This window comes from Aulonocara sp. 'chitande type north' Nkhata Bay, unplaced genomic scaffold (genome assembly GCF_057382095.1).
Source record: "Aulonocara sp. 'chitande type north' Nkhata Bay isolate Kocher_YH1m ecotype deep benthic unplaced genomic scaffold, A_spYH_male_GT1.1 unmapped_scaffold_31, whole genome shotgun sequence".
In the NCBI taxonomy this organism is placed as follows: domain Eukaryota; kingdom Metazoa; phylum Chordata; class Actinopteri; order Cichliformes; family Cichlidae; genus Aulonocara; species Aulonocara sp. 'chitande type north' Nkhata Bay.
Window position 1 is genome coordinate 516,166 of NW_028234363.1, and position 12,183 is coordinate 528,348.

At 39.4% G+C, this 12,183-nt stretch overlaps 1 protein-coding gene across 2 annotated transcripts; it reads left to right on the plus strand.

Annotated features, from left to right (window-relative positions):
* The first annotated feature begins 1,619 nt into the window (after positions 1-1,619).
* Positions 1,620-10,870, plus strand: LOC147300569 (uncharacterized). 2 transcript variants are annotated; one of them, XM_086285127.1, is made up of 5 exons: positions 1,620-1,760; positions 3,083-3,520; positions 5,642-5,905; positions 6,951-7,214; positions 8,260-10,869. In XM_086285127.1, exons 2-5 carry the CDS (start codon positions 3,313-3,315, stop codon positions 9,843-9,845), a joined length of 2,322 nt encoding a protein of 773 aa, XP_086141253.1. In that variant the 5' UTR covers positions 1,620-1,760; positions 3,083-3,312; the 3' UTR covers positions 9,846-10,869. The 2 variants fall into 2 exon arrangements, with proteins under 2 accessions (XP_086141253.1, XP_086141254.1); XM_086285128.1 differs by lacking the exon at positions 1,620-1,760 and having other exon boundaries at positions 3,257-3,520; positions 8,260-10,870.
* Positions 10,871-12,183: the final 1,313 nt, after the last annotated feature.

The window sequence follows — 12,183 nt, forward strand, 5'->3', positions numbered from 1 at the left end:
AGCGTTAGGTTCTTCCAGTCAAACTTTTTCCCCTCACTGTAGATTTCTTGCAGTGTTTGTGTTTGTACAAAAGTGTTGCGTTTTTCAGCCCCCGCCCGCCCCCAAAATAATAATTAATAACAATAAAACCTTGCATACTTTGAGGATAAAAGTTATTTTATAAATGTAGAATGCAGAACTTTAATGAATAATAGTGAAGTTTGTTGAACTGAGTAAAAAGAAACCAACTGATAATTCAGAAGTCTTTTTGACAATCAAAAACAATAATTTTAAATTATAATATAATTAAAAAAATAATTAACACAAAGACGAAACTTAGCTTTAGCAAAGTTGCCATTTTTTTATTTAAAAAAAGTGAATTACTCTTGTTTAGAGGCTCTAGACGAACTTGGTCCTACACCCAGGCCATTTTACCCTTCTATATAGCTTCCGGAAAGTTTTCTCTGTCTTTGAGTTCTTTTGGACATGTTTTCTTTCAATTTAGAATAAGAAAAAATATTTCTTAATCGCGACATTTTTGCTCCTTCATACCAACTCGAGTGTTTTTCCCCCCTTCTTCTTCGGTGCTTAACGGCAACTGGCATCCTTTTCGGCGCATTACTGCACTATCACTTTGAGGTCACTCAATACTGTCGCCCTTCCTGTGCCACTGACATTATGTACTCGAGCCAGCCGCCGTAATTTCCACCACCTTTAGAGTTACCTCCCGTGTATGGCAATGGGAATGATTTATTCTTACAAACTTCTTACAGTATGTTTAAAAAGAACAAAGAAAACAAAATGAATGCATATGAAATATAAAATATTAAAACAAATATAATAAACGAGAGTATATATACTAAACCTGTAGGCATTAATTATTTCATGCGTGTAGTTATTCGTGACTGCGCTACACACTGAAAGCAAACTTCTGACAAGCGTCATAATTCGGTTACAAGAAACGTTAAAGTTTCATAACTGCATACCTGTGTCTAATAACAAATGCATAAATGTTGTTGTTTTTTCATAATCAGTCGCACGGAAGTAGCTGTCAACGTGCGTAATCTGGGCGCTGCAGCTTTATAAGCAACTTTCTGGCAGACAATCACTTTTTGGCACACCACCTGTTGAGGATCATGGCCTCAGATTTGGTGCTGATTCTCATTCCCACCGCTTCACACTCGGCTGCGAACCGTTCCAGTGCGAGCCAAAGGCCATCACTCGACGAAGCCAAAGAACCACATCAACTACGAAAAGCAGAGATGAGATTTTGAGACCACCCAAGTGAAAGTCTTCCGCCACTTGGCTACGCCCAGAAATTCTGTCCATAAAAATAATTACGAACAGAATAGGTGACAAACGGGCAGCCCTGCTTAATGATATACAGCAGGAGAATGCATGGAGCACCTGTAATAAATACTGTATCAATAACAAGGTTAATAAAGTGTATTTCTTAACCTTTCAGTTTGTGGGTAATGTCGCAGGTTTGTTGTACGGACCTGTTTACACTGTCTCTATAAGTTTTGTAAACCAAAAACAAACAAACAAAGGCGTCTGTTTAGTCTCTTGGCCACACAACAACAACTCACAGCAGAGCAGGAGTGGAGGGGGAGGGGCGCGGTTGGCCGGTTAGGCTGTGACTGGACAGCAGGCGGGAAAGTGATGTGACGGAAGTGAAAGGAGAGCAGAAGTAGCTGGCGGGAGAGATGATGTAGAGGTGAAATAAGATAACGGGAGGAGGGATTTCAAGTGATCATAAAATCCAGAATGGCCGTCGTTTGGTGAGTGGAACCAGATTCAGCAGCAACACCAATAAATAAGCACGTTGGGAGACCTTCTTAGGCCCTGGGACCATTTTTGGTCCCTTTAGTTTTTCGGTTACAAGCCATTTGCACTGTGTTGAATGGAATATAGCCAAATTCTCTAAAAAAAGTTTGGCATAATTTCATTTCAAAATTCAAGTCTGACTTCCTTAAAATTAGCTTCAGTGGCTAAGCTAACAATACACATCCCCTTAGAGCCCTAGGGACCATTTTTGGCCCATTGACTTCCATTATAAACGCTATTTTTCACTGCAGAATTATTACCGTTAACATCTGGGTGACGGCTTAGGTTTCGTTTTTGTTTTGTAGAAGAGGCCTTAGAGTTGTAATTTTTTTATTTGTCCACCGGGTGGCGCCCTTGCTCCACATTTGATCCCTGCTGGAAAACAGCGGGCTGCTTGCACAGACAGGCGGGTGTTGTGCCAAAAAGTGATTGTCTGCCAAAAACTGATTTCCGGTATTTGCCAAAAACTGATTGCTCGTATTTAAACTGCTATAAGTAACTTGTTGGGCTATAATATGTGAAACATATGTCAAATGCATCCCTCATGGATGACATAAAGTCATCTTGAGCCACAAACAACATTCGTGTAACAAGGTAGAAGCCGCAATCAGTTTTTGGCAGTGACTTTTATATAACCTTTATTTAAACAGTTAAAAAAAATCTCATTAACATTAAAAATGCCTTTTGTAAGAGTAAGTTGGCCAAGAGGACAGCAGAAATGGCAGCAAATATTACAATATTTCTGTAAAAATATTTTAAGTGGGGATAAAGGACCGGATTGGTTATAATGTAAGTACAATAGCAGAGAGTTGTAAAGATACTTGAAAAACAGATATTGTTTTAATTCTCTATATAACCCCTTTGTAAACCCTGTTCACCGAAGTCTATTTACGAACATACGTAAAGATATTACACATAAAAAATACACAGAAACATTGGAAATCACTTTTTGGCAGACAATCACTTTTTGGCACAACACGGGAAATGAAGCCTCATTTCCGGCGTGCAGCAGCGGCTTCGCCCAATTTAAAGTGGAAAAAAATATGAATATATAATCTTTTTATTGCACTTTTTGGGGCGGGACCATTTTTGGTCCCCAGGGCCGTAAAAGGATGCATTTTTAAGGGCCAGACAAGGGTTAATACAGGCATACAACGTGTTATGGAAAACATTAAACCCAGAAATCTAGGCGTAAATGGAAAATTGTAGTATTGAATTATAAGACTGATGAAAGAATATAATTGTCTTCCCTGCTATTCTCCTGTTCACACTCCAGTCCAGAAGGTGGGATAAATGCATCTGTAAGCTGATATGTCAAACGCCATCAACCCCCAAAGAAGAAGGGAGGAGGACAGCACTACTGTGGTAGTGGAGCAGTGTGTTTGCAGACATAGCTGCTGCTGAAGAAGCGGACTGAACCTAGAGAAGAGACAGAAGCTAAAGTATTGATCCCGTCAAGTTAGTGTGGATCTGATACCAATATTAACATCTGTGTCACTTCTATTGATGCTTGTATTGATCCGCCCAGTCTCAGTTGAAGCAGCAATGAGTTCAGTACAGTATCTGAGAGAGTTCATCAAGGAGAGACTAACTGCTGTTTATGAAGAAATCTTCTCAGAGGTTCAAAAAACCATCATCCAGTATGAGGAGGAGATCAACCGTCTACGCAGACAGGATATCAACCGGAAACCTGACAGAAACTCACACATCATAGGTATGGACATGTTTTTAACAATGTGCTGTTGAAGCTGAGATTCTTCAGTATGATTAGCTTTACTAGAATATGTTAAACTGGGTATCCTTTGCTCATCCCAATCGGTCGCAGCAGATGGCCCGGCCCCTCCCTGAGCCTGGTTCTGCCGGCGGTTTCTTCCTGTTAAAAGGGAGTTTTTCCTTCCTACTGTCGCCAAAGTGCTCACTCAAAGGGGGTCATATGATTTTTGGGTTTTTCTCTGTATTTGTTATTGTAGAATCCACTGTACAATATAAAGTGCCTTGAGGCGACTGTTGTTGTGATTTGGCGCTATATAAATAAATAAATTGAATTTATCAGTGCTGTAGTTCAATGTTCAGTGATGGACTATGTTGAACTGGTGCAGGTCGATGGTCACTGATAGGTTAGGTTTTAATACATTTTAATTCATTTATTTATTTCAATTTTTTCTCTAACAGATTCCAATGTTGAGTACATCAGGCATTAGTGTTTTAGATCATCTGTAAACACTGAGATTGTGCAGTAAAATATAGTTAGATGTCAGCGGAATACACATTTAACAAGTTGTTAACAGCCTTCTCTGAAGTTGAAGTGAAGTTTCATTTAAAAAAGGATTTTACACACTGTAACAGGGCAGCCCTTAGCGGCTGGAAACACAGTGAGACAGACCAAGGCAAGTGTAGTGGAACAAAGTATTTATTTGCTGTATGGCTCTCCTTACAACAATTAACTTGTCGAGCTTCTGCACAGCACAAAAAAAAAATCCACCCTCTAATGACAACTGGCAGCCTTAAATATGTTCAGCTGTCACAGACTTAACCATTATTCCACTCTCAGGTCAATTCTTAAATCCCAACCTTCCACCACAGTACACAATATATCAATAAGAATAAATAAATACATAAATACATTTTCACATTTACATATTAATAAATATTTCACACTTTAATGTTACCCCAAACCCAATATTATAAAAACCCAGAAACCCAAGCACAAAAAGATTCACCACACTCTCTTTACCAATGGTCTCTCCCGGAACCTTTAAATGGTGTCTGGACCCCAGGGGAAACATTTGCCCAAACACCTTGAAGAAGACACAGGCAAGAAAGGTGAGTAATCATTAACTTACAAACACTTATTTGCACCACTTTTATCCCTAGATTTCACACACACATTTGCCTTAGTTTTCCTTATTGGTAAACCTTAATCACAATCTCAATCACCATTCTTCTCTCCTGACAGACAACCACCACATTCCTTGACGAGGAACAGCTGTGCAGGATCTGAAACAAGGCCACCAACTGACCCTAAAATTCCCAATAAATAGTCAACAAATATTTAAACTTCTTGTGTGCAAATCCATGCTTAAAGTGCAATGCTCATAAATTGCTTGATAAGGTGCTTTTAATAACGTGAAAGGTGTGCTCTAAAGTGCTATACAGACAATACAATATAAATAAATACAGTAAGGGAGTCCTCTTCCTTACACACACTGATGTTTTCATGGTGGTCACATTGCATTTTAGTTTGGTGAACTTTGTGTCTTTGCTCACAGTGAGGATCCTTGCTGTGAGTGTGCACAACTATTTCCCTGAGCGTGCGTGTGCGTGGGGCTCGTAATGGGTCATATGATAGGCTGATCACCATTTCTTGGTTTTTGATTCATGCTTTTAAAAATATTAGTTTTTATATCACTGTTATGTTCCCCTGAGGGGTCTAGGTGGTGAGGGGGAAGTAACAAAAAGTGTCCGGGTGAGGAAAAAAGAGTTAAGGAGGCAAACGGGTTAAATTAAACAGTTTTATTAAAGTAGCTCAACTAAAAGAGCCGCTATCACCATTTAAGAAAACAAACAAAACTCAGGCGTTGGTCAATAAAGTAAAACATAAGCCAAAAAGAAAGAGCAGCTCACTAGCTGCAAACCACAATAACACAGCTCACTAGCGGCAAACACCACAAACTCTCAGCTCACTAGCTGTAACCACTCACATGGCACTCTGGCCCAGAGCTCACCTTCAGGAGGAGGCCCTGCTAGGGCCGTAACAATCACTAAATATAAAAAATATATAGTTTTTGTATCACACAATAGTGATTATTGTTCTTGTGTTTCTTTATTCCTCAAGACCTCCCAAAACAACATGACTGTAAGGAAGAGGAGGATCTGGATGAGCAGCAGGTCTGTAACCAGGAGAGGAACTCCAGTCTGGACCAAGAGGACCCAGAGACTCCGCAGATTAAAGAGGAAAAGGAGGAACTTGGCAGCAGTCAGAAGGGAGAGCAGCTTGGGCTGAAGCAGGAGGCTGAAGGCATTATTGTCTGGACTGATAAAAAGCAGCTCAGACTGCTGGAGACCATCTGGAAACCTGTGATAAAGTTACACAGAATAGGTATGTAAAACTATGTTGATTTAATAAAAGTGAATATAACTCACAGACAGCTCAGTGGACCAGTGGTTAGCACTGTTGCCTCACAGCAACAAGGTCCTGAGTTTGACTCTACCAAGTAGCCAAGCCTTTCTGTGTGGAGTTTGCATGTTCTCCCCTTGTTCACTATCCAGAGACATACGAACAGCCGGGTTAGGTTAGTTGGTGATTTTAAATTGCTCATAGGTGTGAATATGAGTGTGAATAGTTGTCTGTGTTTCTGTGTTGACCCTCCGACAGACTGATGAACTGTCAGAGAATTGAAGGTCAAAAAGTAATAAGCAACATGAATGAATCTCTTCAGCCTGATTTTCTGTTCTTTATTTAAACACATTTCCACCATTAACCTGTGCAAAACGGTGAAAATTAGTACGTAAAAATTCACCAGAATGAAAGACGTGAAACATCTGGGTTTCAAATTTCCACTCACTGGTCAGACCAAATCTACACAGAGACACAAAGTCAACAACACAAGTTTCATTTTGTTCTGTTATCAGTTTAAGTTAAAGAATTATGTTTCCTCTGCAGCATGGAAATGGTAAATTTGAACAGTTTACAGGTCTGGGTAATATGAATAAATATTTCTATTCTGTTTTGGAAAATATGGAATTCAGAGTTTCTAAAGTTAAATTTGTTAGACAAGAAGAGTGTTTTCATGGCATTTCAAGCACAGCCAAAACGGTTACTACTGTGTAAGAGAGCTCTTCCCCAGCATGCCTTCTTGTAACTGCGGCCAATTCAGACATCCACATTCATTTAACAAAAAACAACATCTATTTATTTTATATATCAAAGACATAAGAAGCTGAACTTTGAAATTTGCTAATAAGAGTGTCAGAACTAAACATTTGCATCAGTGCCCAAATAATTTGTCCCGTTTGTAGACTTTAATTTTAGTGGTATATGTGAGCAACAGGCTCACTATGTAGAGACCTGCTAATGGTTCAGACCAGTAAATATTTTCTCAAATGTTTGTTTTACTATCATCTTTTCCCCTTTGTGCATTCAGATGCCCTACAGCAGCATGCTTTTGAGGAAGAGGAGGTTCTTACAGACCAGCAGGTCTGTAACCAGGAGAGGAACTCCAGTCTGGACCAAGAGGACCCAGAGACTCCGCAGATTAAAGAGGAAAAGGAGGAACTTGGCAGCAGTCAGAAGGGAGAGCAGCTTGGGCTGAAGCAGGAGGCTGAAGGCATTATTGTCTGGACTGATAAAAAGCAGCTCAGACTGCTGGAGACCATCTGGAAACCTGTGATAAAGTTACACAGAATAGGTATGTAAAACTATGTTGATTTAATAAAAGTGAATATAACTCACAGACAGCTCAGTGGACCAGTGGTTAGCACTGTTGCCTCACAGCAACAAGGTCCTGAGTTTGACTCTACCAAGTAGCCAAGCCTTTCTGTGTGGAGTTTGCATGTTCTCCCCTTGTTCACTATCCAGAGACATACGAACAGCCGGGTTAGGTTAGTTGGTGATTTTAAATTGCTCATAGGTGTGAATATGAGCGTGAATAGTTGTCTGTGTTTCTGTGTTGACCCTCCGACAGACTGATGAACTGTCAGAGAATTGAAGGTCAAAAAGTAATAAGCAACATGAATGAATCTCTTCAGCCTGATTTTCTGTTCTTTATTTAAACACATTTCCACCATTAACCTGTGCAAAACGGTGAAAATTAGTACGTAAAAATTCACCAGAATGAAAGACGTGAAACATCTGGGTTTCAAATTTCCACTCACTGGTCAGACCAAATCTACACAGAGACACAAAGTCAACAACACAAGTTTCATTTTGTTCTGTTATCAGTTTAAGTTAAAGAATTATGTTTCCTCTGCAGCATGGAAATGGTAAATTTGAACAGTTTACAGGTCTGGGTAATATGAATAAATATTTCTATTCTGTTTTGGAAAATATGGAATTCAGAGTTTCTAAAGTTAAATTTGTTAGACAAGAAGAGTGTTTTCATGGCATTTCAAGCACAGCCAAAACGGTTACTACTGTGTAAGAGAGCTCTTCCCCAGCATGCCTTCTTGTAACTGCGGCCAATTCAGACATCCACATTCATTTAACAAAAAACAACATCTATTTATTTTATATATCAAAGACATAAGAAGCTGAACTTTGAAATTTGCTAATAAGAGTGTCAGAACTAAACATTTGCATCAGTGCCCAAATAATTTGTCCCGTTTGTAGACTTTAATTTTAGTGGTATATGTGAGCAACAGGCTCACTATGTAGAGACCTGCTAATGGTTCAGACCAGTAAATATTTTCTCAAATGTTTGTTTTACTATCATCTTTTCCCCTTTGTGCATTCAGATGCCCTACAGCAGCATGCTTTTGAGGAAGAGGAGGTTCTTACAGACCAGCAGGTCTGTAACCAGGAGAGGAACTCCAGTCTGAACCAGGAGAAACCAGAGAATCCACAGATTAAAGAGGAAAAGGAGGAACTTGGCAGCAGTCAGAAGGGAGAGCAGCTTGGGCTGAAGCAGGAGGCTGATACCTTCATGGTGACACCCGCTTATGAGGAAAGTGCCTACAGTAAACCAGAACCAAACAGTGAGCAGCTCCTTTCTCACAGCTCTCCTGAAGCAGAGACCCGAGATAATGAAAAAAGTCAGCATGTGGTCTCAGGAACTACTAGAAATACAGAGCTGAATGAGAGACGTCACAGTCAAAGAGTAGACAACCTTCCTGTGTCATCGAGTAAAAGTAGAACGGACACAAAGAACAAGTCTGTACAATGTGAAGTGTGTGGAAAAACTTTACAGGATGAATACAATATGATTACACATCTAAGAGTTCACACAGGTGAAAAGCCGTATTCCTGTAGCACCTGTGGGAAAAGATTTGCTGCCTCATCAACATTCAAAACACACATGAGAGTTCACACAGGTGAGAAGCCATATTCTTGTAGCACCTGTGAGAAAAGATTTGCTTCCTCATCAACATTCAAAAGACACAATAGAATTCACACAGGTGAGAAGCCGTATTCTTGTAGCACCTGTGAGAAAAGATTTGCTTCCTCATCAACATTCAAAAAACACATGAGAATTCACACAGGTGAAAAGCCGTATTCTTGTAGCACCTGTGAGAAAAGATTTGCTACCTCATCAACATTCAAAAGACACATGAGAATTCACACAGGTGAAAAGCCGTATTCTTGTGGCACCTGTGGGAAAACATTTGCTACTTCATTAGAAGTCAAAACACACACGAGAATTCACACAGGTGAGAAGCCGTATTCCTGTAGCACCTGTGGGAAAAGATTTGCTACCTCATCAACATTCAAAACACACATGAGAGTTCACACAGGTGAGAAGCCGTACCCTTGTAGTACCTGTGGGAAAAGATTTGCTACCTTATCAAAGGTCAAAACACACATGAGAATTCACACAGGTGAGAAGCCGTATTCCTGTAGCACCTGTGGGAAAAGATTTACTGACTTATCAACATTGAAAAAACACAAGAGAATTCACACAGGTGAGAAACCGTATTCTTGTAGCATCTGTGGGAAAAGTTTTGCTGACTTATCAACATTCAAAACACACATGAGAATTCACACAGGTGAGAAGCCATATTCTTGTAGCACCTGTGAGAAAAGATTTGCTTCCTCATCAACATTCAAAAGACACATGAGAGTTCACACAGGTGAAAAGCCGTATTCTTGTAGCACCTGTGAGAAAAGATTTTCTTCCTCATCAACATTCAAAAGACACATGAGAATTCACACAGGTGAAAAGCCGTATTCTTGTAGCACCTGTGAGAAAAGATTTGCTTCCTCATCAACATTCAAAAGACACATGAGAATTCACACAGGTGAAAAGCCGCATTCTCCAACAAATTTGCTGCATGTTGGACAACAGTTATGTTACACATATTGTAACAAACTAACCATGATTTAATCAATTAAATGGTCCTTTAGCGTGACTGTTGTTAAAATTCACTGGATTAATGTCAGAGTTCAGTCTTGATCCTGTGTATCCAGGTAGTTGTTGTTCTGAAGTGGTGATCAAAAAGTTGTGGAAATGGATCCATATAGATGAAAAACATTATCATCAGTGGTGAATTCAACATTTCAGTAACAATTAAAATAAAAATTGACTGGATTAATCTCAGAGTTCAACATTGATTAAATGAAATTAAAGTTTTAAACTTTACAGGCTTTATTTTCTCATCCACTTAATGAAAAATACAACTTTTGGTTTAGTCCTAGCTGAAACCATATAATCCAAATTTGATGCTCTCATTGGTTGAGTCAGTTTAATTGAAGCTAATAGTTGACTGTTGATTAAAGATAGTTTCAGCTATTGTCTGTTATCTGTTTCAGTGGTATTGATTAACCTTGGAATGGTGATTGTTTGGTTTTAATTAACAAAGGACCATCAGCACTTATCCAAACTGCATTTGTGTGAATAAAATAAATGACAACCAACATTCAAAAACACAAAAATGAGCACTTTTATTGATTTCATCATGTTCCTGTTTCCATCAGTTTATTCAACAAACTAGTTATAACAAGTTTATGATCTTACAATAAAGACACTTAAGTCATTTTCCTCAGCCTGTGCTTTTCTGGGTCAACTTCCTGTTTCATGTTTGACCCACTCACCTGTGTCACAGCAATAGAACATGAAAATTTAAGCTTTTTAACTTTTTTAGTAACGAATTTAACTCATCGGGCGAGGAAATAAACCCTGTGTAGCCTTAATTCAGCTTTTAACATGTTTAGTGTTACTAACAAAGAAAAGATCCACAGACATGATTTGGGCCGAAACAAAAGAAAAAGTCTTTTATGGGGCAGGCTCGTTGGAGACCAGGCGGGGCTCATTTAACCCTTCTGATTCACACCTTGATACCAGCTTGAAACCTGTGACCCTAAAAAACAAAGACAAGCTCAACGACTCTCAGGACCACACTAACCATAAAATTAAACAACAGTTTGTCCCATTTTTGGAAAACATCTTTTGCTTCTGGAGTAAAATAAAACAAATACTATAAAGATTAGTTTCATGTGGTTTGAGCGACTTCCTGTATCTGTCCTTGTGACAGCAGAGTTAGAGAAAGTGTGCAGCAGATTAGTTTGAGTTTCAAACACAATTTGTCTAAATGTTGAAAAAGCCTGAATATTTAAATACTGTTTAAGTCTTCTTTGATCTTTTATTTCACAGTCTGACTTACACTGCAGCTGCCATCTTGTTGCCCTCCAGGAAAAATATAATACATAAATTTGTATTACATGAACATTGCCAAGTCATTTACTGGCTAATAACTTATATTTATCAATTACATTTAGTACATTTAGGACCTCTGAAGGGTAACATCCTCTAGTGTCTCAAAAATGTTTTTACTTGCTGGTTTGACACAACCTGAGCTGTGATCTGATGAATGTTAACATTCAGTTCAACCTTTGTCCCATTTATCTACATTATATTTCATCCATATGCACAATGAAACAAATTGAGGAGTGAGGACCGGCACCTGTTTGAAAGAGACAAATGCACACAAACACACACAACAACGAACGAGAAACAAACACAGAGAGAGGACAAAGTGGTTATACAGAACTTGAGGACATTATCTACATGTAATTATCTACATAATTATAAATTTGTTGTGTTTTCTTTAACAATGTCAGAAGGAGAGAGGCACTGAGGCACCGTCTTCCGCCCCCCGACGCTCCTGCTGCGCCTCCTCCTTCTGACAGGAACTGCCTACAGAACAAGCATGAATGATGCCTGAGTGGACACACGCAACTCACAAGTTCCTGGCTCTGTCAGCTCCTCTGCAGAGGGTTTCCCTAAGAAGGTGGACCTAGCAGGGTCACCGGGGGACGGGGAGCTGTGCCTCACGGCCCTCACTTCGTCGGAGAAACCCTCATGCAGAGTTCAGAAACTTGTGTGTTGAGTATGTCGCTGTGAGCCTCCACCATTTAACTAGTGGGTGAAGCCTGAACTGTCTAGAGACAGACCAGACCAGCTGCACAACACAGACACTTCAAACCTGAGGACAAATCTGAGAGAACAGAAAAAGGAAAGGAAACTTAGCTTAGAACCATGCAGCGCTACAGGAGACGGCAGCACTGCAGAGGTGAGGACCGGCACCTGTTTGAAAGAGACAAATGCACACAAACACACACAACAACGAACGAGAAACAAACACAGAGAGAGGACAAAGTGGTTATACAGAACTTGAGGACATTATCTACATGTAATTATCTACATAATTATAAATTTGTTGTGT